The following is a 27,928-nucleotide window of genomic DNA, read 5'->3' on the forward strand; positions in this document are numbered from 1 at the left end:
CCACAGCTTCAAGAGGAGTTTGAAGGGGCACAGGTTCACTACATACCGAGTTCAGGACATAAACATAAACTCCACCTGACACGCTATTATATTTGCTACGGTTCTTGTAATATCCCCTGTAGCTGCGAAGGCAGGAGTCCGAATTGCCGGGAACCAAGTTTCCTGGAGTGCAATGCAGAAAGCAGGTGTAAAGCTTAACAGTTGCCGTAGCTCAGCCAGGTGGTGGATAAAACCGCCGCAATTCCAATGGAGGATGATGTGATCGTGAGTCTGGGAAGGCGTGAAACACTCAATGAGTCAGTCTACACCTCAGTCACCTGCTGCCACTGACTTGTTTCCTCAACAGGCTATATCCATTGCGTCTGAGGGCCTGACGAGATCTAGGTCCACAGCGGATGCTAGAATCTCCACCTCATCCTCAGACACAGACACAGAGCTTGCAGGCAGCGGTGGTGTGGGTGCCACTGCAGATTCCTTGGTCTTGGGGGTCTTCCTTCTGGATTTCTCTCACTGATCCTTGGGTTTCTCTGGCTGGGAGGGCTTCACTGATTCAGTCTCCGGGACTGAGGATGATGATGAAGCCCTACGAACAGTTGCTTTTGGGCTCTTCAGCCACTGGTGGGTTTCACACCTTTCCCACTAGCAGAAACCTGGGAAGGGAGTGACCCAAGGGACCCCTTCCTAGCGAGAGGAGCTGAAGAAGACTTACGCTTCTCCTTCTGAGAAGTTGGGACTGGTGTCCCTGTCGGTTAGGAGGGGGGAGGGGGGGGGGGGACGACAGTGCTTCCGAGGTAGGGAAGTGCCCCCCACCATCAAGGAGGCGGGTGTAGCCTTCCAGCTCTGAGAGCCAGAACTGGAACATACAGACTGATGGGGCTACACCTGCTCTCATAGCGGCGGCATAACAGGAGGTCGTAGCCATAGGATGAAGGCGCTCAAATTTACTCTTGACCTCAGTTTAGGCCAGTCACTCCAGGGTCTTGTATTTCATGATTTTCCTTTCTCATTGAAAAATCCTGCAGTCTGGTGAGGAAGGGAATGGTGCTCTCCGCAGCTGACACCGATGGGAGGCGGGGCACATGGGAGTATGGGAATGGGATGGATGTCCACTATCTCGACATGTGATGCTGGAAGTACAGTGGGAAGTCATATGGGCGAACTTCCAGCACTTAAAACACCGCATTTGGAGAGGGATATATAGCTCACTATCACAGCGGTAGACCAATACCTTGACCTTCTTGGGTAACGTGTCACCCTCGAAGGCCAAGATGAAGGCACCAGTGGGAACCTGATTATCCCTCGGACTCCAAAGGACGCGTCAGAAGAAATGAACTCCTCGTCGTTCTAAGTTGGTGCGCAACTCTTAGTCAGACTGCAAAAGATGGTCCCTGTGGAATATAATACCCCAGACCACATTTAAGCTCTTATGAGTTGTGATGGTAACGGAAACATCCACCAGCTTGTCACAAGTGAGTAATGCCTGTGACTGGGCAGAGGATGTCGTTTTTATGAATACTGACCCTGACCGCATTTTGGACAAGCCCTCCACCTCCCCAAACTTGTCCTCTAAATGCTGTACAAAAAACTGAGGCTTCATCAAGACAAAGGAGTCCCCATCATCTCTCACACATACGAGGTACTGGGGCGAATAAGGTTCACTGCCATGCTTAGCCTGGCATTCCTCCCACAGTGTGGCCAGGGAGGGGTATTATTTAGGATCATACTTGCTTCCATTGTACTGAGACTTGGGACCCTTAGAGACTGCTGGCAGTTGATCACCAGCAAGTGATGACGTGGTACACTTCATCACGCATCATTGGCCCTGATGCCACCCACTCCAACCAGGGGCCATCCCCACGGGCGCCACCTAGCCGCAGCAAAGACCACCTGGCAGGATGGCCATTGCCGGGAGTCCCGATGCTCCACGGTGATGGGCATCTAATTCTTGGCATACGTGAGGAGTTAACGATGCAGGCATCAGCAGAGCGATACCTGTATAGTCAGGGGGCTTCAACCAACAGGGTACATGGCGGCCCCACCACAATGGACTGTCTACCATGCTGGAAATGAGGTGCAAAGAATTCCATGGTCATCGTTGGCACAGAACACAACACTGTATAGTGGGTGGAGGAAAACACACCCAGGAGGGTGTCCTCGCTCAAGAGATGGAGGATGAGCGGGACTGCAATGCCACAACGAGAAAGTGGGCTGAAGATCTCAATGCGTGATGGACACAATGCACCATGTAAGGCACTCTTCCCCAATTGGCTCGCTCTTCGGGAAAATTTTGGAAAATGGAGTCAAACCCTACAGGGGACCATCACAAAGGCCGAAAGGTGTGAGACTCCTTTTAGTAGCCTCTTACGACAGGCAGGGACACCTCAGGCCTATTCTAACCCCCAGGCCCGCAGGGGAGAGGTGGGGGTGGGTGCTGGTGATCTGAGATGAGTGGCGCTCAACATCGTGGTCATCAGCACCCTGATGAAAAGTCAGCTTACCAATCTCATGGGTGGGGATGAAGGCCATCCCCACGTGCGGAGCAGGTTATAATGTATAAAGTCTGCCTCCTTTCTCCACCAATTTAGGGATGAGGCCTGACAATTCACAAAATTTTACCACTCTACACTGGAATCAGTATCTGTGAGGATGGTGGGCAGATCTCTATCAAGATTGAGGGCTGCCCTAATATCAGTATATAGGACAAATGTTGCCAAAATATGCTTAACTGAAAGTGGCATGCCACAAACTTCACAGAGTGGAGGATGCTCCCACCGGAGGAGGAAGCCATGTGTTAGGGCTATGTCCGATGCACAGTCTTGCAAGCAGAATCCCCTTCAATAGTGAGGCTGACATGCAAGTCTGCAAAGCCTTTGTGGTTGATTCGAGTGACCGCAGTTCGTTTTCTGTCATCTGCAACCATTCAGTCTCCCACTGACAAGTGATGCGTCTGTCAGAAAATGAGATGATGGTGTGCAATGGGATGGGACTTCATTGGACAGGACCTTCCTGATATGCTTCCTCGGTGGCTTTGTCTGCCATGTTGTTTCCCTGTATCCTGATTTGGCCAGGTACCCAGTAAATGATCACCTCCCTGCCATGGTGTTGGAGCTGCTGTTAAGGAGCCATGGATGAGCTGAATCACCTGGTCTACTGGATACATTTGGTGAAGTGCTTGCAGTGCACTAAGAGAGTCAGAACAGACACGAAAACTTGTACAGTGATATCTTGGATCCTCTCCAGTGCCATCAGAATGCTATATAATTCCACATCATCATTTGTAAATTGTGCTTTAAAAACTCTATCTGGAAAAAAAAAAAAAAAAAAAAAAAAAAATACAGAACAACTGAGGACATTCTCTTGCTGGGACCCATCTGCATAAACAACAATAAAACTGTGGTACGTACTTAAAATAGACGAAAACAAATTTGTAAAAACACAACCTGGAGTACAAAGTTTCTTATACTGTGTCACACTTAATATCACTCTGGGCCTCTGAAGACACCAATGCGGCAATGTGTTCCATCCCTGGCCGTGTATTTTGATGCCTAATAGATCCAGATCCTCGAGACAGTCTCTAGAAAGGATCCTAAATGGCTTGGTCACATGAAACCAATTCCTGAACAGCTGTTCAAAGGTGGGTTGGACCACTGCATTAAATGCCAATGACTGAGGTGACACAGAGATTTTCAGTGCCTGATGAGCCAAAAGGATACAACAACAAATCCAGAGTGGTGGTTCACCCAGCATCTGCACACAGATTTGGAACTGGGTTAGTCTGAAAGGCTCCAGTCGATATTCGAATGCTCTCATGGTGAACATCATCTAACATCTTGATGTAGGAAGTGCAGGTTGATCCACAGGCCACGCTGCCACAATCTAAATGTGATCAAAAAAATGTCCTATAAAACTGCAGGAGGCAGGACTTGGGATGTGTGGGAGCCAAGTTGATTTCAAGTCAAATAATAAACCCAAAAAGGACACAGTTTCTTGAAAACAAAGTACTGTCTCTCTCTGTGAGCACTGGTTGATTAAAACATCAACAAGCGTGGTTAAAATTGACACATGTAGTCTCCTCGGGTGACGAGCGAAAACCAGTTGTCCTGGCCCAGGTTTCCCGCCTCCTAATGGTCAGATGTAAGTACCTCGACATTGTTATAATACAAGAAGAGTAAAAGATTTGCAAAGTCATCCACAAACAAAGAGCATTTGACAGGGCTCCTGACTGCAGAGGAAATGCCACTGATAGCGATGGCAAACAACGTGACACTGAGGACACTACCTTGGGGGACCCCATTCTCTTGAACATAGCAGTCAGACATTGCATCGCCAATACGGTATCGAAAATGCTGGCCGGTCCTCGAGACAGGATTGGATAAGAAGTGGCAGGCATCCACGTAGTCCCAATTCATGAAGCTGACAAAGGATGCTGTACCTCTAAGTAGAGTCATATGCTTTTTCGAGGTCAAAAAACACACAAACCAAATGGTTTTGACATGAGGAGGATTACTGTAATGCCGTATCCAGTAGAATTAAGTTGTCAAGGGTGGAATGGTAGCGCCTGAAACCGCATTGGGAACAGCTCAGGTGCCCTTGGGATTCAAGCAGCCAGACGAGGTGGCAGTTGACCATTCATTCAAGTCTTACCCACAAAACTGCTGAGGGCGACACTCTGGTAACTGTTGAGGGTGCTACAGTCCTTGCCTGATTTCCAGAATAGAATTAATATTGCCTCCTTCCAAGTTGTGGGGTACTGTTCATCAAACGAGACCCGATTGAAACAAGAGAGGAGCCATCCCTTCGTTTCAGGGCACAAATGATGAAGTGTGGAATAATTGATCTCAGAGCAGTGTCTCTGGCTGCAGACAAAGCTGATTCCAGTTCCCACATGGAGAACAGAAGGTTTGTAGACTTCCTCATTACGGGAGAAGAAACTGAGGTCCTCATCTCTGCACTTCTACAGAACACCTGAAAAGCAGGAGCTTATCTCGAAGACATAGTGACAGTAAAAAAGTGTTCTGCTAAAACCCGAGCTACGCCTTCTGGCGTGTCCACCACGACAATATTAGTTGACAAGGCCGTAAAGGGACATGTACTGCCCTTGCCTGAAATCCATCTTACTGAATCCCAAACTCATGCAGTGGAAATGGACCAATTGATGGAAGTCATGAATTGCCTCCAGAAATCCCTCTTTCATTCTTTTATCACTCTCTCATGTGTACTCTCGCAGATCTGAAGGCATGAAGGTTTTCTGTAGTTGCACGGTGTTTAAAGTTTCGCAGAGCTGTTCGTTTAGCCCCGATTGCCAATTGACAGTCATTATTCCACCAAGGCACAGGCTGTCATCTGAGGTAGTTACTAGATCATGGGATGGACTATGTGGCAACCCTTTGGATCTCACAAGTTACATGGGCACAATCATTTTGTTCAAAAATAGCCTGTCAATTATACTGCAACCAATTTGCCCTTTGTATCATCCATCTGCGTTGTCTCCTGTCAGTCACCATCCTAGTCGGCAGACGGATCCACACTGGGAAGTGGTCCCTAGAATGTAAATCTGTAGCCATTTCCCATTGAACTGAGTCTGCATTAGTTGGGGAACAAAAACACTGGTCAATGGTTGAAAAAGACCCTGTAGCTGTGGAAAAGTGTGCCACCTGACCCGCATTCAGAAGGCAGATATTCTCAGAATGGACGAGTCACTCGATCATCCGACCCCCAGAGTAAGTGGCAGCCAAACCCTACAGCACATTGTGTGCACTGATGTACCCACTAGGAGGAATGGGCATGGGAGTGGCCGGAAGAGTTCTGTCAATGCAACTGCATTGAAAGCATCATTAGGTGGAAGATACAAAGAACACACTGTGATATTAAAGGGTGCTAGGACTTTCATGACAATTGCTTGTATGGTCATGGTAAGAGGGACAGGAGATGAGTGGCAAATGTCATCAATGGAAACAGCCACTCCACCTTTAGCCCTGTCTCCAGTAATATCATCCTTTCTGTATGGGTGGTGACTCCGTAATGCAGGTGTGTTGGTGACTTTAAGATGTGTTTCTTGTAAACAGATGCGGAACTGTTTCTCCTGGACCAGGAGCTGTAATTCTCCTAAATGTGAGCGATATGCACTTAAATTCCACTGCAACACAGGAGTCCCTGTGGAAGCCATCGTTTAGCAAAGATTGCTCGTGTTTTTCTCCCTCAGAGGTGGTGACTTACTGGGGAGGTCGAGAATGTTAGCTGGTTCCCAGCCTTCTGGTTCCTCTGACTGGAAGTCCATACTCTCAAGAGCATAGTCCCGATCAGGGATAGAGAGAGAGAACTTGCCGATCCGAAGGTTTAACTACCACTTTCTTGGTCTTGGAACTACTTTTCAAAGGACGTTTTTCTTCACTTTTTGGAGGAGGTGGTTGCCTGGGTTGCAAGGTCGGCTTAATTGGCTTCTGATGGTGGGCAGTGGTATATGGCTTAGGTAGTAAGCCCACTGCTGACAGCTTCCGAATGACTTCTGTTTCAAGCAGAGCATCCCCCCCCCCCCCCCCCCCCAGCAGGTACACTGACAAGTGCATGTGTTCGTATTTGAGTCTGTGGTCTGAGTTTGTGTGGAGGCATCACACATGGCAATTGGCATCTTAATGCAAATGCACAAGAGTAGCAAAAACCAGAGGTTGCATAGCTTTGAAAGCTTTTTTAGCTTCCCCATAGGGTATATGTCCCTAGACTTTCAACTCCCGAATTTTTCTTTCCTCAATGTAAACCCCACACTTGCTGCTCCACACTATGTGATCCTCGGAGCAGTTTACACATTTCAGAGGAAATGTACAAGAATTGCCCAATCGTGAGCTGGTCTCCACAATTGCCACACACAGCCCTCCCATTACATCCCATAGTGGTATGACCAAGTCTTTGACATTTGAAGCATCACACTGGGTTAGGAACAAACAGGAGAAACTTAAGACGATATAGCCTGCAAGGATATGTTAATGTAATTCTGGAGTACTAAATGTTAGAATAATGTTGCCAATTTTTCCAATTTGCCATTGACTCTCCTCATGTAGTTCTGCACTTCCGTGACGCTCATACACTCCTGGAAATGGAAAAAAGAACACATTGACACCGGTGTGTCAGACCCACCATACTTGCTCCGGACACTGCGAGAGGGCTGTACAAGCAATGATCACACGCACGGCACAGCGGACACACCAGGAACCGCGGTGTTGGCCGTCGAATGGCGCTAGCTGCGCAGCATTTGTGCACCGCCGCCGTCAGTGTCAGCCAGTTTGCCGTGGCATACGGAGCTCCATCGCAGTCTTTAACACTGGTAGCATGCCGCGACAGCGTGGACGTGAACCGTATGTGCAGTTGACGGACTTTGAGCGAGGGCGTATAGTGGGCATGCGGGAGGCCGGGTGGACGTACCGCCGAATTGCTCAACACGTGGGGCGTGAGGTCTCCACAGTACATCGATGTTGTCGCCAGTGGTCGGCGGAAGGTGCACGTGCCCGTCGACCTGGGACCGGACCGCAGCGACGCACAGATGCACGCCAAGACCGTAGGATCCTACGCAGTGCCGTAGGGGGCCGCACCGCCACTTCCCAGCAAATTAGGGACACTGTTGGTCCTGGGGTATCGGCGAGGACCATTCGCAACCGTCTCCATGAAGCTGGGCTACGGTCCCGCACACCGTTAGGCCGTCTTCCGCTCACGCCCCAACATCGTGCAGCCCGCCTCCAGTGGTGTCGCGACAGGCGTGAATGGAGGGACGAATGGAGACGTGTCGTCTTCAGCGATGAGAGTCGCTTCTGCCTTGGTGCCAATGATGGTCGTATGCGTGTTTGGCGCCGTGCAGGTGAGCGCCACAATCAGGACTGCATACGACCGAGGCACACAGGGCCAACACCCGGCATCATGGTGTGGGGAGCGATCTCCTACACTGGCCGTACACCACTGGTGATCGTCGAGGGGACACTGAATAGTGCACGCTACATCCAAACCGTCATCGAACCCATCGTTCTACCATTCCTAGACCGGCAAGGGAACGTGCTGTTCCAACAGGACAATGCACGTCCGCATGTATCCCGTGCCACCCAACGTGCTCTAGAAGATATAAGTCAACTACCCTGGCCAGCAAGATCTCCGGATCTGTCCCCCATTGAGCATGTTTGGGACTGGATGAAGCGTCGTCTCACGCGGTCTGCACGTCCAGCACGAACGCTGGTCCAACTGAGGCGCCAGGTGGAAATGGCGTGGCAAGCCGTTCCACAGGACTACATCCAGCATCTCTACGATCGTCTCCATGGGAGAATAGCAGCCTGCATTGCTGCGAAAGGTGGATATACACTGTACTAGTGCCGACATTGTGCATGCTCTGTTGCCTGTGTCTATGTGCCTGTGGTTCTGTCATTGTGATCATGTGATGTATCTGACCCCAGGAATGTGTCAATAAAGTTTCCCCTTCCTGGGACAATGAATTCACGGTGTTCTTATTTCAATTTCCAGGAGTGTATTTTTCCATTCTTCACGTGACTTTACCGGGTCCACCTTCATTATATCGGAGGAGGTAACCACACACTTACAAAAGTTAAAAGTGTTGTGCAACTCAGCCTTGACTATAGTTCAATTCTTTTATCTTGGCGGCTCGCGCATGCCCGCCTAGACGCGGGAGATTGCTGCGTTGCCAGTTGCACACGACGCACGCGCCAAGAGAAGCAGCGCCATAGTATAGCATAGTTCGCAAGCTTACGTTTAGCGGGGAGCGCGCAGTTCATGAAGTAAAGCCACCACGGCCGCATTAACCCTTTCGCTGCTACAAAGACGTGCTCCCTGCATTCCGCGCTGTGGGCGATTTTGTCACTGCACTGCTCGCCTGTGCAGACACATTGTGTTCCGACTGCTTTGACACTCTTTTATCATTCGATTCCACAAAAACAATTTGGCTCAAAAATTAGATTTTTACCTATCTTCTTGACTGATACCTTCCCCCCATAAATGACTTAATTTTGTTTCGATTTTCAACGCAGTTATTATGCAGCATTAAATATAGTAAACCATTGCACGAAATTTTGAAGAGTTTGCAGAGGTAAAATCCATAGAGTATACTTTCCGGATGGTCGATTTTAGTTGCCACAGTGTTGAGAATGAAATGTGGACAAGATACCTATATATTTAATTTAATTTAAGTACCACATAAGTGTCGTATGTAATATTGAGAAATATTCCACCTTTCGCGACTGTAACAAAAGTTTTACTTACACTGGGCACGTTTGGCTTTACTTTAAAGCACTTCAATCAATCAAAAGGAAGTAGACAAAATACATTAAACAAAACTGTGGACTTACAAAAACATTAGGACTTGAATATACCGTCTGTCAGTGAAGTGCTCAGAGCTATGTCAAATATAATTTTGTGTGTGGCACACGCAAACAGCATTTATTTGCTAAAACACTGATGAGCCAACACAAACGTTGAATATTGTGCTACCGCAGCACAAAACTACGAAAGGTGACTTGGCAATGGAGGACACAAAATACAGTCCTCTTATGATGCTTCAAAAGAGAGAAACGCATCTGGTCTAAATAAGTCGCTTATTACAGTTGCAGAAGAGGGATATATTTCAATACCATTGGTAAAACTGCGACTGTGGAACAAAAACAAGAAATAGAACATGAATACCATTGTGTATGTGCCATACCTTTCACCGATGGAAGTGCTTTAAAATAAAGTCAAACGCGCCCTGTGTAAATAAAACTTTTATTACAGTCGCGAAAGACGGAATATTTCTCAATATTACATACGACACCTATGTGGTACTTACATTAAATGAGATATTGTTATACAGTAAATATTATATGAAATTTAGGTACCTTGTCCACATTTCATTCTCAACATTGTGGCAACTAAAATCGACCATACGGAAAGTATACACTATGGACTTTTACCTCTGCAAACTCTTCAAAATTTCGTGCAATGGTTTACTACATTTAATGCTGCATATCAAAACAAAATTAAGTCATTTATGGGGGAAGGTATCAGTCAAGAAGACGTGTAAAAATCAAATTTTTTGGCCAAATAGTTTTTGTGAAATCGAATGATAAGTGTGTCAAAGCAGTGGGAACACCATGTGTCTGCACAGGCGAGAAATGCAGTGATGACAAAATCGCGCACAGCGCGGAATGCGGGGAGCACGTGTCTGCAGCAGCGAAAAAGTTAATGAAGAGGCAAAGCACTAGAAATTTCATTCAAACGAATAAAATTTGTGAAGTAAGGCACTCCAATATTGTTTTTAAATAAAGAAAATTTTAAGCACCGCACGAGGTTTGAACTCATAACCTTTCACTTGGCAGCCCAACACCTTCACCGTTCCGCTACATCGGCTCATCGAACAGAGTAACTCCATAATGAGTCTAACACCTCACGTAACTACTTATAAACACTGTTGGTATGACAATGAATTACTCACACTTCGTCGAAGTACAATAGGAAATAAACAATTACCGCTGTTCTTTATTGCGAAAAAGCAGTTCGTGAGATTCAAACAAACACCTTTCCTTGCTATCGCCTGAATTAGGAGTCTTATTGCTTATTTGGTTTAATTAATTAATAGAATATGAAGCAATTGGTATAAAGAATGCTTTTTCCAAACTTTCTATAAAAGAAAGTCTGCTATCAAGACATTGCTTTTGTTCTATTACTGTATTTATGACTGAACGTTTCTAAAACTGAAGAGACTCGTCCCTGCTCTGCACTGCAGTCGAGATCTGGCAACGTCGTTCTCTGTTCATTGGCTGACTGTGTTTTCTGACGTCAGATGCGCAGAACGAACCTAAACTCGGCCGCCAAGATATATGACGCGCACTTTAGGTATTCATCTAAGGCCTTACAGTCCAGAAGCTTAGATATTGAATTAGCAGTTTCAACTAGAAGTGTTATATTACGAAGCAGCATGAAAGCACTCCGTCTTCAGGCCACAAGTGGCCCACTGGGACCATCCGACCACCATGTCATCCTCAGTTGAGGATGCGGATAGGAGGGGCGTGTGGTCAGCACACAGCTCTCCTGGTCATTATGATGGTTTTCTGTGACCGGGGTCAAGTAGTTCCTCAATTGGCATCGTGAGGCTGAGTGCACCCCGAAAAATGGCAACAGCACATGGTGGCTCGGATTGTCACCCGTACAAGTGCCAGCCACGCCCAACAGCGGTTAACTTCATTGATATGACGGGAACCAGTGTACGCACTGCAGCAAGGCCGTTGCCTGCATTACGAAGTCATTTGACACTTTTTAGAGATCCAGCAATACCCTCCAATGTCCAGTGAATATAAAAAGGAAGACCTTCTCAAAGGCTCCCCCTGTTTGCTTGATTACAAGGAAAGTGTTATTGCACACTAATGCCCTGTTACTTGCGTATCTTACTCGTGGCCCAGGTGGTGAAACCAAGGCCCCATTCCCCAAAACACACAACATTCCACCACTGCATCACACAGTGGTTGCTGAAGCATGTCAAGAGCTTACGGCAACAGAAAGCTGGTGGCGCTTACCAGTCCCCAGCTCAGGAATCCTGGGATCGCTAAGATCATACTCAGCAAATGAATGATGAGCCCCCAAGCGGTATAAGGAGATGTCATGAATAGTGATGAGTGCAGACAGTTGGTTGGTTGAATGGGGAGGTGGTGGGGGATGGTCTGTAAGAGCCTGAACAACAAGGTCATCAGTCTCTCACGCGAAGAGTGGAGCATCCAGAAGTAGAGACATCCACCAAAAATGTTTTCTGATCTAGTCTGAAGATTCACAACAGTCAACGTAAGAAGGCTAGAAATGTAATGGACATCTTTTACAGTGAATAATAAAAGTAAGATGAAGGGAACAGAGAAGTCAGCAGATGGGTTCTGCACGCGACGTGAAGCGCCCCACCCACAGCTGTCCCACACCCACTATTTAACTTTGTGTGCCACCTAGAACAGGAAACAATGCACAGCAGAAACAAGGCAAACAGAATCTAAAAGCAATTAAAACAGTGAATAAGAAGGATGAAAGAGTAGTCTGGTCAAGAAGGTAGGATCGGGGAACCCCAAGACCTAGCATACAGCGAGAGAAGCCCCTTCGCTGACCATCCTGCCCCTGCTCCATAGGTAGATTAGAACTTTACAACAGAGAATAAAAACCACTTTCATTGAAAAAACTGAGAACAAAGTCAACTATCCATCAATTGTACACTAAAATGAACTAAAATGACAGAGAATGAATCCAGAAGTCCATACTTAGCATGGAGGACCAAAAGGAGGGGCATTCCACCATGATATGAGCAACTATCTGTTGGGCTTCAATAACCATAATGTGGAGGTGGCTTGTAACACAAAATAAAACTATGGGTCCTACAGCTACGCAAATAATCAGCAAGCCACTGTATGATGTATAGTGGAGGGTACCCTGTACCACTACTCGCCATTTTCTTTCCTGTTCCAGTCGCAAATAGAGGGAGAGAAAAACGATTATTCATATGTCTCCATACAAGCCCTAATTTCTCATATCTTATCTTTGTGGTCCTTATACGAAATGTACATTGGAGACAGCACAATTGCTCTGCAGTCTGCTTCAAATGCCAGTTCCCTAAATTTTCTAAATAGTGTTCCTCAAAAAGAATGTCTTCTTCCTCACACAGATTCCAATTTGAGTTCACGAACCATCTCTGTAACACTTGCGTGTTGTTCAGACCCACCAGTAACAAATCTAGCAGCCCATCTCTGAATTGCTTTGATGTCTTACTGTAATTCGGCCTGGTGTGGATCCCAAACACTCAAGAACTGGTCATACTAGTGTCCTATATGTGGTCTCCTTTACAGGTGAACCACATGTCCCCAAAATTTTCTCAAAAACCTAACTCGACCATATGCCTTCCCTACTACAACCTGATATGACCAATACAGAGACGACATAGGACTGTGGATTCCTTCCGGGAGAAGCAGAAGGAAGAGTGCCATGTTGCAGTAGTTTGCTTGATTGTGCGGAGTTTATTAGATGGGGCGATTCTGCACCTGGGACTGACGAAGCGACCGGGAAGAGAGTAAGAGCTCCTGTAGACAGTCAGCTAGTTCGTTCCCCAGGATACCCATGACTTGGAACCCAGAGAGAGATAACTGAGTAGGCAGCATTACGATGATCAATGAGAAGGTCTTGAATGGCACAGACCAAAGAGTGGCAAGAGCAGCATCAGTTAATAACCTGGAGACTGCTCACTGAGTCTGTACATAATAAAACACAGTCAAGGGAGGCCCTTCTGATAAAATGGAGGACTCTGTTACTGGCTGTCAGCACTGCTGTAAACACACTACACGTTCCCAGCAGTGAGTGGTGTTCCATACCAGTAGGAGATACAAAAGCATATCCTATCTGATACACAGTTTTTGAGTGATCAGTGTAAAAGATGGAGGCAAACTGGAACTCTTTAAGAACTGCACATAACAGATGCCAAAAGGACATGGGGTGACCGAGATTTTAGGTCATTGCAAGATATCAGCCCTATTCTGTGGCCTGGGCAACATTCAAGGGGGAGTGCGTGATTTCCGCACGGGGAGCACAGTCATGACCACAAAAGATCCCCACTTTGGCAAGGAGACTGTCAACGGGACTAACCTGAAAGGTACCAGTGGCCAGATGCATGCCATAATGGTGGACTGGGTCTAACAGTGTCAAAGCTGAAGGAGCCACCAAACTGTAAACCTGACCACCATAATCCAGTCAGGATGAAACTGGGGCCATGTACACAGGTAAGAGCAGCACGACATGCACCCGAAAATGTGTGGGTGAGAAAGCAGACAGCATTACGCTTCTGCATGCATTTAGTCTTCAAATGGTGAATATGGGGCAGCTACATCAGCTTTTTATTAAAAAAGAGGCCCAATAAACAGGACTGTGCTACAACGGCCACCTGCTGGATACCTAAGTAGGGTTCTGGGTTGGCAAGGAAGGTAGTGCAATGGCAGCAACGCATGACCCTTGTTTTTGTAGGAAAGAATTGGACAGCACGGGAAAGAGCCTTTGCAGAGGTCCACCGGATGGCACCTTGCTGCTGATGTTCAGCAGAAGCTGCTAAGTAGGATCTGTACCAAGTGCAAAAATCATCAACATATAATGCAAGGGTGGCCCATCAGAGGTCACTAGCCCAGTGATGGCAATGAGGAAGAGAATGACACTCAACACTGAGCCCTATGAGATGCCATTCTCTTAGACTTGTGTGGAGCTGAATGAAGTGCCAATTTGAACCTGGGACAACCAGATGGATACAAACTGACAAATAAAAATCAGTAGGGTGCCCCAGCGTAGAGGGTAAATTAAATGTGATGACTCCAAGCCATGTTGTGTTCCTTATGCAGGACAATAAAGACTAAACTTAGATGTTGGCATTTAGAAAGAGACTGTCGGAATGCTCCTTCCAACCTAAGCAGAGTGTCAGTTGAGAATCGTCTCTTCCTAAAACCACACTGATAAGGGTACAAGCCAGGGTAATTGCACGGTAACTGTTGAGAGACATTTGATTCTTGCTTGTCTTGAGAACTGGGACAACTACACTATCTTGCCATTGTGAGAGGAAGGCACTTTGAAGCCACATATGGTTGAACACTCTGAGGAGATGTTGCCTTTGGAAAACACTGAGATGTGGGATTATCTGATTGTGAATTTAATCAGGACCTGGGACTGAGTCATGGGATGAGGCAAGAGCCTGAAGTAATTCCCAGTCAGTGAAGGGTTCATTATAGGAGTCAGCTTGGTGGGGAGTGAAACATAAGGGGATGTTTTCAACTTCCCACTTCTGCAGTAGAAAGTAGCTGGACAGGTAGAAGATGCCAATGCTGTTGCAAAGTGAGTTGCAAGGCGTTCTACAAGAACCAAGGAATTGGTACAAAAACCATGCTGTACAACAAGACCTCGAACAGCTACTGATCACTAGCCACCCACAAGACCATGGAGTTTGGCCCACACCTGAGATGAAGAGGCATACCCACAGATAAGACATAGCATCTCCAGCATCCCTTCTTACTGTTTTTGATTAGATAGTGAGCCATAGCACAAAGTCGCTTAAAAGCGATAAAGTTACTCTGTGAAGGACGTCATTTGAATCGTTGCAGGGCTTGTTGGCTATCTTGAATAACTATTGCAATATCTTTGGTCCACCACAGCACTGGGAGGTGAGGGCAGACCTGTACAAAGGGGAAGAGCAGTTCCAGCAGCATGGATCACAGCCTTGCACAATCTCAGTCTGTCTGGCAATGTCAAGAAAATCAAAGGATCACTGGAAAGTGATCATAGTCATAAAGGTCATTGCACAGTGTCCAATGTAGTGAAGCCATAAGATTGGGGATTGAGACTGTTCGACTGATAGCTGAATAGTCGCCACAGGCGGTATTGAAGTGGGACGGAGAACCGTCACTTAGTATGCACAGATCATGGTCTGTGAGAAGCTGGTCAATTAGAAGGCCCCTACCACTGCCCACAGGGGGCAGTGTGTGTATAAGCCCCCAATAAGGAGAAAAGGGGGGCAAACTGTTGATTAATATGGTCAATTCAACAAAAAAAAAGTGGCCTGGCTGAAGATAGGTAAACATTGTAAATGGTAATTGCTGAGATTGTTTGCACCCACACCACGACGTTATGACAGAACGCATGATAACCATGGAGTGTTGGAGAATGCTCATCAGTGAAGTGTGTTTCTCAGAGAGCAATGAAAACTGCAGAGGAAGGGAAATAATGTGTTGTAGTTCCGGCAGATGACAGTAGTACTCACTGCAATCCTACTGGATGGTCATGTGATTGGTGGCCAGGTTAGGTGTGAAGGGGTCAAGAGGACTGGTCATGCCACAGGACCACTGCCTGTCACCCCTGGGGATAGCACCACTTCCATGAACATTGGCTCAAGAGTCTGACTGCATGGGGGGGGGGATTTGGTGCCTCCAGTGACACAGCAGGAGCCTTGTTCCAATTCTTATTCTTCCTCCTCTTTTTCTTCTTAACATTTGGTAGATGAGGTTCATTCAAGGGGCTACCTGAATTGAGCACAGTGAGAATGAAGAGAGGACAGCCCTGGGACCTACAAGCCATGGCTCCTTCAGACAGTGTCTGGCATCAGACCTCTGTTCAGGGGGTTGCCAGGGACATGGATCCTGAGAGGAAGTCCTGTCACCATAAGGTGCTGAAGAAGGAGAATGCTTCTCCAGCTGGGAGCAGGAAACGCCCCAAAGAAGGTACCATGAGAACCACATGAGACAAGAGTTATGGAGATCTGGTTTGAGGAAGGTATAGTGGGGGGGGGGGGGGGGGTCTGTGCCTCAGAATATGGCATGCAGTCAATAGATTTGTATTCCTGGACTGGATCTCCTGTTCTTTCTTGACACTGGCGAATGTGGAGGGTGATGTTCCATACAGTTGACACACAAAGATGGATGTTCACAATGACAACCTTCATAAACTGATTGTCCACAGATGCCATATTTTGGGTCTGCTGTGCATTGGGATGACGTACGCCCAAAGCATAAACATCAAAGCTCCTCATAGGTGATGGCACATACAGTGTCTTATCACACCTGCTCACCGTGACCTTAACTTTCTCTGGGAGGCATTCCCTTCAAAGGTTAACTGGGTGGGGATGCTCAAGAGTAGGTGCAGGAAGTGGTTTGTATTTTTGATATGGGAGGCTAGGCTGCAAGCAACTCTTCGAACCAATGACACAGAGATTAGAGGAGAAAACCACAGCTGCTTGCAAGAATAAGGGCACAGAAAATACAAAAAGTATTGCACATTAAATTTTTATCCAATAATTCTAATATTTTCTTCATCTTTGATGTAAATATCTACAAAGAAGATTGTTTCTTACCCAACAGCTTTTTATACTAAATAAAAAGGTTTTTTTTTTTGGGGGGGGGGGGGGAGGGGTAGAAGAGGAGGAAGGGAGATTATGGTTTAACATCCAATGTTCTGTACAAAACGAACCATCCCAGAATTCACTTTAATCCATTGACAGAAACTACATAACATCTAAATCTGGACAGCTAGATGAAGATATGACCTACGTTCTTCCTGATTAAGAGTCCAGTACCTTAATCACTTTGCCACCTGAACTCAGCAGCTAAGTAAAATTCCTATTGCTTTCTCCATGTAGACTGTAGGCAAAGAACTTGCACTGGTGAATGAGATCACTGATTTTTGAACATACAGTTTTTTCAAGTTAGTCAAGAGAGGTGAGGAACACAGGTTTGCTAATGTGGTATGATCAGCTACAGCTGAACCCTTTCCCTCTTTGAAGGCAAACCATTAACAGTAGATAACTCTTAGCAATTCTACAATTAAAGTACATTACAAGGAGCTGACAATAACGTGTTTTGCTGCCTATTTTAACGATCACTGATCTATCATTAAGAAAGGGGATTGATGGTGTATGGGGGTATAGGAGGAAAGTAGGTTGTGGATGCACAAACCTGGTACAAAACAAAATATTTTATATTATTTGACACCAGTTTGTCATAACAGACACCATTTTGGGTCTAAGCAAGCACTTTACACTGCTGCAAAATACTGAAAAATTATAAGAAACGTTGAAGATTTCCTTGAATATGCTACTGGCAGAGCAACATCTTCACCCATCACAAACAAATCATGTCTGTTCTGAGAAATTATTTTTGAGGTTCTATAACTGAGAATGTAAATCACACTAGAAAGAAATAATTATAAGTGAAACAGGAGATGGTATCAACAGGAATGTATCTTAAAGCCATACAAAGACAACAGACACCAGCAAATACTTAAATATCACTATATTAACAACAAAATCAGTTTGTATGAAATGAATTTTCACTGTTTATGCAAGTCTGTACAACTTATTTTAACATTTGGTTTGTTAAAACATTAAAGGTAAAAATTAGTGACAAAAAGGGAACACCAAGCTGCAACTAGTCTTACTAAAGTTCTCATTCTCACCTAATAGTGCCTGTTGGAGAAGGGAATGGGCTGCTGAAACTTGCATCCGGATCTGGTATATTTATTCTAAGTGGTGGTAGGGGAGCACGTGGTTTTGTTGGAGACAGTTGCCGCACAGCTACTGGAGGATCTGCTTCATCAACAAGCGACTGGAAAAACAACCTTATATTTGTGCTTGGAAACCGGAAAGTACACCTGCAAATAATATCACCCAGTTAGAAAACTAATAGCATGTCACTGTGGCACAAAAAATGTATTACTAGAAAAAAGACGACGAAATTTATGAATCCTTATTTGTTTTTAAAGGAATTTAAATCAAGAATTTTATTATCCATTTATCACTAAATAGGCTATGTCTACACACTAAAGAACAGTAAAAGCAATTATATAAGTGCAGCCAATATTCTGCATGTCATAGATATCTGTCATATTGTAAAATTGGTTGTCTGAAAGCCAAAAATGTTGTCCCACTTCTGATATCAGGCTTGTAAATTTATTCCCTCGTGACACATTCTGTAATGTTGTTCCTGATGTAGAGAATAACGAAATAACTATGATGATGCACAGCTGGTAGTACCCCGACCTCAGTAGTACAAGGATGACAGTGTACCTCAGGACAAGGAGTAACATACAGGGTGTCCACACAAAACCACCTCAATTTCCAAATGCAAACTATGAGACAGTCTGGAGCATCACATAAAGCAAACCAAAAAGTTTTGTGTAGATTATTTTCTAAACAATTCCTATTGTTCGGTGTCACCCATTGATGTCCACAAAAACTCCCAAAGTCATCTACAAAGGGAGCCACAATTGAGACAGTTAAGGCTTGATATCACAAGTTCCTAGCCCCTGGGAGTGTGATAAACAGTCACTTTCTGGCAGAAAGTGCACATCTAATGAAACTGTACAGGAGCACAGAGAGACCTTCTAACGAAGCCCATCAAAGTCAGTTCAGTGAGCATCACAAAGGCCAAACATCCCTCACTCACCAATTCAAAAGCACCACATAAACAACTTCATTTGCATGTTTACAGAGTTAAATTAGTGCAAGCATTTAGGTAAAATGACTTGGAGCTTCATCACATATGTTGGAGCATATTGCACACAACCGCAGCTATTTCGGAAATGTCATTTTCTCTGACAAAGAAATCTTCCACACATGTGGAAAGGTTAACTGGTATAGCATTCACACCTGGGATTCACAAAACCCTCAATTTTCGTCAACATGTTAGAGACAGCTAAAAGGTCAATGCGTGGTATGCGCTGTTGAAACATAGTTGGGCTATTTTTCTTCGCTGAGGAAACAGTAACAGGAACCGTTTATATGGACAAGCTTGAGCAATTTTCTGCCCCTCAGTTTCTTCCCCTTCAACCAAACGTGATCTTCCAGTAAGATGATGCACCACCACACCAGAGTTGATCTGTTTGAGATTTCCTGGACTGAACATGAATAGGACGTGATGGACCAACCATTGACTGCAACTATCTCTGGACATAGTACCTATGGCTTTCTTCCTGTGTAACCATGTGAAGGATATTTTAGGGTCTACAGCCTCTGTCACCCCAGACATGCTTATGCACACATAGGTTGGGATAACAGCACCATTCAGACATTTTAAGGTTCATGAAAGAAGCCTATATAGAAGTGTCTTAATTTTTTGTACAAAACTATGAGTTATTATATGATGCAACAAACTGTGAATATCAATGCCTCATAGTGTTGTGGTGGTTGTTGGTAGTTTTTATTACTATTATTATTATTGCATTTGCAAATTGAGGAAGTTTCCTGTGGACAACCTGCATTACATAGAAAAACAATTTTTTCTTTTTAAAATGGTTATGATGTGAGGATACTGTCCCAACACCAATAAACCAAGGAAATATCTGACTGGAACAGCTTTAAATAGATTGCCCAGAAAAATTTATTACTAACCACACCTCTCAGTTTTTATACTAGATAAGTGATTACGCTTTCATAGGAAATAGACTACAAGAACATCAGTCATGTGAGATACAAATAACCATATAAAGGCAAAAATGCACTGACACTAATAAACAAATCAAAACATGCATTTCTTGTACTTGTGCTTAACTTTCAACTGTACATACAAAAGAGCACTTAAACATTCATTCAAAACTGCTGAGTATATTATTCACAACGGACAGTCCTGAAATAAAACAAAGTCCTCGAAGTTATCATATGTACTTTCCACAACCTTTAGGCCTCTTTTTAATATACTAATATTCCAACATCACTAACAACAGCACAAATTATAGATGAAAACTACAGCACTTGATAACCTCCATAAACCCATCTTTGTGTAACTAAGCAGAATTGCATCTTCAAACAAATGTAATGTAATCCAACATTTGAATGAATAATCAAAACTGATAAATTGCACTTTCAAACCTATTTAACAAATTGTAGTTTTAGAAAATAATAATTTTTTTAATCAGAGATAACATAATTTATATAGTCAATGCCTATCACTCCAGATGATTCAGAGTTTATGAGGGATACCTCAACATCAAGTGTAATCCCTACTCTGGCTGACTTAACTGCTTTACTCACTGATGAGAATGTTGTTGCAGTTCAGAAATTAGACCCAGGAAACTGACATGGCTCATACCACCACAAAGATGGAACTTCTTAAAAGCAATTGATACAATGTACAAGATCATATTTAACTTAGCAAGCTTAGTTCTTTGTAAGTTCCATATTCTTTCGTAGAGCAATGGATGACACACTGTAGCATGTAATAGAAAGAAATGCTCACAAAAAGCACTTCTGTACATCTTGCTATGCAAAATAGTATTCCATTAATAAAACTTGGCTTTATTATCAATTAGATGCTTGGAATATACAAATATATGTACTATTTAGCAGATTTGAAACAGGACAGCCAACTAAATTATCTGTGGGTTTAAACTGAAGATTTCTAGGATATACAAAAATAGAAAGTGCTACAACAAATTTAAATTTATTTTATGGAAATAGTTGATATAAATGTGTGCATAATGATCTAATCATGGTATAAGTTATGGCACCTATGCTCCCTTTCATATTTATGCCTATTGTTCCTGCATGAGGAAAATCACTAAAGCATTGTTCATTATAATCAACATCACACACCCATAAGAACAATAAGTGTTTTTAATGTTCAACACCAGGGTGCTATAAATGTCACTCACAATAAAATTAGTGTCAACAAGACAGAAGATCTATTAACTGATTAGGCACAGCAGGGCAACAAGAGGAAGAAACTTACGACATGAACTGAATTGACTGAAAGGCACATAGTAACCTTCCTGTATTTTTTGTGGTTTATGCACAATAAATGTAAATAATATGCATCAAAATTTTCATCAGAAGTCTGTCTGTTATCTAATACACCTTTTTCTGAATATATGTTGCAGTTTTAGATTTCATAACAAATAGTGCATTAAGTATGGCATGAATGCAAACACTGGGCTACGCTACAGAGCAATCTGTTACCACAGATATTTCACACTGTAATCTGTTGGCTTAGCTAACATGAAAGCCAAGTAGCCACTCTCCTATCTAATCTACACCTCAGGCTACACTATACATCAATCTGTTACTAAATCCAAGATTTTGAACAGAGAGTGGGGCAGGGCGAACAGGAGGGCGAGGTCAAGGAGGGAGGGAGGGCACTTTCACACTGTCTCAATCGAATTTCTGCTACAGAATTCCAACTGTTTATAAGTCTGTTGTTATTATTTATTTATCAGCTTTCGTAGAAGCTACTTGGTCATGAAATAAATAAATAAACAGTTTACAGAAAGCCGACTTAAAAATTTATAAGCAAATGAACTGCAGAATTAATCAAACACGAGACAGTGCATACATAAATAACACATTCCAGGAACTCCTGTACAGAATGAAGGTAGTGTGCTATGAGGCAGCTTTTCAACTTTGATATGAATCCTTAAGAGTTTATCACATTTCTTTTATAGTTGAGGAGGAAGCCCAATTGAAAAGGAAACCTGCTCTCTGACTGACCAGCTTTGGACAATGAAATTTATCTTTTGCAAGTGTTGATGTCAGAAACTATATGCACAGTCTTTTGTTGCATGTAAATGTTAATATGTCCCTTGAAAGCAATGTTCTGATACTACACATAACTCATTACCTACATAATTAATATTACATTTCACATCTTTCACAACAACATTTGTATCACCTGCAAAGAGAAATATTTTTGAGACATCTGTAATGTTGACTGGCAGATCACTGATATACACCAAGAAAAGCTACTGGCCCAGACGAGAACCCTGTGGAAACCTCCACTTTACATTACCCTAGTCACATTCAGACCTCTTTCTTGTTTGTTGACACTGGAGGACAACCTTCTGCTTCCTACTTCCCAGAAATGGAGTGGTGTTGTTGGGCTTTTTACACAATCTCATAAAGTCCCAACTTACTCAAAAGTATTGCGTGGACCACACAATCAAAGAAAATGCCTACTGCCCCCAATACTTTGCTTAGTCCTGATAGTGCCTCGTATACAAAACAACAAATTGGACTTCCTGTGGATACTCCGTTACTGAAACCCAACTGCAAGCCTGACAGTAAATTGTGTGTACCGAGATGTACCAGTACTCTCGTATAAACTGCTCTCTAAAACAATTTTGAAAATAGCTACTGATAGCAAGGAAATTGGTCACTAATTATCTACAATACCTCTTTCACCCTTTTTATAAAGTTGTTTTACTAATGAGAGTGTCAGTCCATCATGAAACTGACTCTCCTAAAAGACACACTGCACAGTAAGTAATCAGTGCACTAATCTTTGTGATCCTACTTGAAGTTTCATCATACCCATAGTAGTTACATACTAGGTGCTCCACAGCCTATAAGTACTGTATTTGTTAAAAAGATCTTACTGTATGCCATGAGCTCCATTTAAAATATTTAGTTGCCAGATCAGTAGTCTGGCATGTAGCCTTCAATTAAATATTTTAATGGGTTAAAGTGTAGTATTAGACCAGCCCCTGAAATTTTTGTTGTGATGACAGACTGATCTGTAGCACAGCCCAAGGTCTAGATTAGGTTGGAAGGTAACACTTTTGGTTGAGAGTTGGTGAAGCCAATGAATGGGAAAGCACTCTGTTTGTGGTAACAAATCACCCACTGGCAAAATCTAGTGTTCATGTTTGCACAATATCGAAAAATGCAAAGGGGGAGGGGGTGTTCAATATGTAAATTTTATCTTTTAAATGCAACTGGAGTTACAATGAGATGTCTTAACAGATGTAATAATTGATTTGGCAAAAGTTATGTACTGAACCCTCCCACCTCCTTGTGTTTTTCAACACATTGGGGATGTAAACATTATGCTTTTCTACTGGTCAAGTTCTTACCAAAACCAGATTTTCTGCTTTGAGATTCACTGGCTTTGCCAGCTCACAAACAAATTGTCACCTTCCAACCTAACCTAGTCCTCGTGCTGAGTTACATATCAGACTATCACCACAATCAAGATTTCGGGAAGGTGTGGGGGTAGTACAATACAAAACTTTAGCAATCGGTTGTGATACGTGATGTAGTTGTCTCAGAACCCCAGCTTTTGAGAGTTCTGCATACTTACCTATACCAATTAAATTTGTGTTGTGTTGTTTTGGGGAAGGAGACCAGACAGCGAGGTCATAAGTCTCATCGGATTAGGGAAGGATGGGGAAGGAAGTCGGCCGTGCCCTTTCAAAGTAACCATCCCGGCATTTGCCTGGAGTGATTTAGGGAAATCACGGAAAATCTAAATCAGGATGGCCAGACGCGGGATTGAACCATCGTCCTCCCGAATGCGAGTCCAGTGTGCTAGCCACTGCACCACCTCGCTCGGTCAATTAAATTTCAATTGAACTTTCTGACTACTGAAAAGAGGAGATTATTACATATTTTTCACAGCACTGGTGAATCATTAACAGCCTCTCTTACACACAAAAAAGGTGTAATATGTTTAGCATGCACATGGTGCTCCAATGTCTTTTTCACAACTGATTGTCTAGTTCTAATTTTGCTCAAGAGAGCTTTTTATTCTCTTGGTATAATGCACGGTTTTAACATGTCTGATGACATTCTTCAGCACTTAACAGTATACCTTGCAGTGAATTTCTGTAATCGGGCTCTGACTATCCTCCGTACTGTAATATAGCTCCTGTTTCCTCTTATGCGGCATTCGAATCCTCTTAGTTATCTAAATAGATTGCTTACTAGTACTGCATAACTGCCTGCATTTTTTTTAATAGGAATTGCCTTCTCAAGCAACATAGGTCCGACAAATTTGGCCTTCAAAATTTGTTTTACAATTACATCAGCATCGCAAGAGGACTCATATCGGTACATTTTTTTCTTGCTACCGTGTAATGACTTTGCCTTCATTCCTCTCAGCACTGTCTGTGCTTCTTATTCTGTCAGGTCATTACTAATTTTTTTCACAGTGTGCCTTTAAACTACAGAGCAACCAATGAAGATACTGTTATGATCACACAGTGGTTTCCCTGAACTCTAGTTGGAATATGTCTGCACCAGGTTGTAAGGTTATCTGGAGAATCAAAGTTTATATTGAAATCCCCACAAAATTAATTTTATGCCTTGTTTTAAAAAGTGAGCCAAGCACTGTGTCAAGCCTGGAGAGGGAAGTCTTTTAGTCTAAACTGGGAGACCTGTACAGGCCTATAATTAAAAGTTTTTTCACTGAAAATTCAATCTCTCTTGCTTAAACTCCAAACATTTGGGCTTTACAATGTTTCAATATAAGTAATTCTTTTGAATGAAACCTTACATTTGGCATGACTGGCCACTCCTCCCCTCTGCAACAAAATCCTGGTATAGAAATTAGACAAGATGTATCCCTCCAAAGAACGAATTAGTATTTCTTCACAGTCTAGATGATGCTCTGATATACAAATCAGCAATTCATCTACTTTATTATTATTATTATTTCATCAATAATAAAATACTTCCTAAAACTTACAACACAGATGTTTTGGGTAAGGAACAATAAAGCAGAAAGTTTTCTGCGTGTTGTCAGTAACTAGTTCAGTCTTATGTGACAACATAGGAGATGTCAAATCTCATACTTCAACATAGCTTAGATCCACCACAGAAGCAAATCCAGAGCAACAAATGTTCCATATAAATCAAATGTTAAAAACTCAACAGTTACAAAATGGTTCTGGTTGTTTACAACTATTGTTACAAAGGTCTCAAAAACTTTATATGTGTATACTTCATAAATTGACTTCTTGGGGGCTTCCGTAATTTCAAACTGTTGTCAGTGGTCATAAAATCTTAACTGGAACTAATAATGATCCCAGTGATAGCATAACAACAGGTACCACATTTATATACTGCTTGAATTACCCTGACCTGTTAGATTTCTGACTTTGCAATAAAGTATTTTCTTAATTTTATTTGCCAAGCATTTGTATTGATTGTATCATAGTACATCACAAAAGAAGATGTGTATGGTGACCTTTTCCAGATATTCCAATGTGGGGAAAAACTTAAGGACTTAATACATCTTGAAATAGAGGCCTAACAATGTATAAGTTATACCTGTTTACTTTAAACTAAATAAAGTGATAGAAACAATGAAAGTTAAGTGTACCAATTGGAAAGACTACTATGCATGGCAAGGAGGGGAAAGGGTGATTTAATAGGTTTGAATTAAAACTGATCCGTTTGAACCGTAAATATTATTAACAACAGAAGATAAATAAATGTATAACTATTTTATTGGCTTTGACTTTTATCTCAGAAGAGAAAGCTTTGATGCAATCTGTGTTTATTTTCATAGCAGATTTTTTGGAAGGCCAATAACATTTGGCGAAATATTGTTATTATCCTTCTTTTGAAGAGCCTCAGTAATTTCGTAGAACTTATGCACAGTTAAACTTAGATATTTCACGTGGATTCTTTCATTCATTTCAACCGTTTATCAATTTTCTAAATCCATCAGCAATTTTCTTAAATCCAGTTGAAAATATATTCCATGTGTGTATTCGGTGGCGATATAAACGCAATACGGATAAAAATAGGAATAGCCAATAGTTGATGTTTAACCGGCAATGAAAATCAATTCCTACGCACGATGTCAACAATTCGCTTCAGTGATATAAATAGCTACCAAAAGATGTCAGGAGCTGTAATAAACAAACAAATCAAATTACAGCAAAACTTCAGCAAAACATGTTATACACGACCGGTTACAGAAATTGAAGACAGTCAATGTCCTTCGAAACATTACACAAATATTTTCATCAGACACGACACGACCCCCACTTTAACCCATGTTGTTTACACATGCCTTTACTTACGCTTTAGGTAACTGCAACGAAGGCGCTCCTTTCCTTTGAAAAACTCCATCCACAAAAACGCCGTTCTTCCCACTGCAGGACATATAAAAATGAGGATGTTCGAAGAAAATCTCTATGTGTTTTCTAGAAATAAAACTTGAATGTCCCATGTTTACATCGACCTCGCCTCGCGAACTGTTCCGACCAATAGTAATCCTCTTCTGTCGCACCATATATTCGAATTCCCTCCCTTCTAATCGAGCAATTGCTGTTCCTTTGCTTTCTGAACTCCATTGCAGCTTCGAAGGGCTAGCTGGTGCCGATTTTAGGGCTAAAAGAGCCCAAGCATCGCTCTCCTGTGTCCGTGAATGTGCAGACATCACTCGGTGAATATGGCTTCCTGGCAGCCGATCTAAGTATCTCTGCGATCTGGATCGTGTGCCTGTTGTTTACCCACAATCCAGACGTGGGTGGCAGAGACCACGTGATGGCCTGGACAGAAGATTTGAACAACTAAATGTAAAGTCTATGGACAAGGAGGAATACAGAATGTGCAGCCAGAGAGGAGAAAAAAGAAAACCTTGGGAACAAGATTTATTATTATGAGCTGGAAGGGAAAAATACGGAAAATGGGCATTGAAGTTTATAATATAACGAATGTATACTGTTTTGAAGCTTTCATGAAATGTGTTGTACCTGACCTTGTGTTTTGTTTACGTTTGTTAGTTTCTATGAGCCATGAGCACTATAGTGTTTGTTTATTTTTCACTTGATGTACTGCCGTTGGAAATAATGAAATAACTGACGTTCTAGTGAAAGCGTGTATCGTGGATGTACGTTGTTGGGATTAATTGATTTCTCCGGGCTATGCTCTAAGTAAACAAGTGTACTGTATTCGAATATTGACTCAGTTTACATTATTGTTTTTTGGAGGTCGTTCATTTGTTTATATTGTGCGATTTGAAGTGACTTCTGATTGTCAGTTTTATCGAAATCTATGGAAAAAGAAACTTCGCTTCATGACACCTTCTTCAAGAAACACGTATTACAGGAGAGACCTTCCATGCTCCATGCGTTTGTTTATTAGAGCTTGCAACGCAAGAAAGACATTAGTTGACTATTGCCCAACGCGTGGTGTGTCTGTGATATATTAAAGACACTAATTTTCATGTTGTGTAAATAGCGTTTTAGAGCAACAAATGTAATATGCCTAACCAATTTTTATGCACGATTCGGATGGGTATTCATGTTATGTAATATTTATCCTTATCAATTACTTGGCACTTCCCATTATCCAATACTTTTAAGGTAACCGACTTTGGTATCGTTCATAAGGTTTCATACTGAGGTGGGCGGAAGTGTGATGATATTGGACCCCTTTCAAAATTTTGGTTGTGTTGACAAATTGATGTGTAGCATAGCTTGAAGTCTTGGTTAGGTTGAAAGGTCATAGTTTAGTTGTGAGTTGACAAAGCCAACGAATGTGAATTTAAAAGAAAGTAGGCCTATGTGGTATCAGGCTGACTTGTAGCGCCATATTTAATGTACCTTAAACCAAAGCTTAAAACTGCAAGGTAAAGTGGGAAACGAGTATTAAATAATGGATAAATCGCCAACGAATATTTTAACACATATTCCATATGTC

At 42.9% G+C, this 27,928-nt stretch overlaps 1 protein-coding gene across 1 annotated transcript in view; it reads right to left on the minus strand.

The window, feature by feature from the left end:
* Positions 1–26,713, minus strand: part of LOC126236597 (forkhead box protein K2) — a 107,667-nt gene extending 80,954 nt beyond the window's left edge. The window contains exons 1-2 of the mRNA XM_049946021.1: positions 26,305–26,713; positions 17,962–18,156 (exon numbers count right to left, since the gene is read on the minus strand). Of these exons, the coding sequence (XP_049801978.1) occupies positions 17,962–18,156; positions 26,305–26,663 (554 nt within the window). The 5' untranslated portion in view covers positions 26,664–26,713. The remainder of the gene's footprint in view (positions 1–17,961; positions 18,157–26,304) is intronic.
* Between the last annotated feature and the right edge of the window lie 1,215 nt (positions 26,714–27,928).

The sequence above is a fragment of the Schistocerca nitens genome, chromosome 2 (assembly GCF_023898315.1).
Source record: "Schistocerca nitens isolate TAMUIC-IGC-003100 chromosome 2, iqSchNite1.1, whole genome shotgun sequence".
Taxonomy (NCBI): Eukaryota; Metazoa; Arthropoda; class Insecta; order Orthoptera; family Acrididae; genus Schistocerca; species Schistocerca nitens.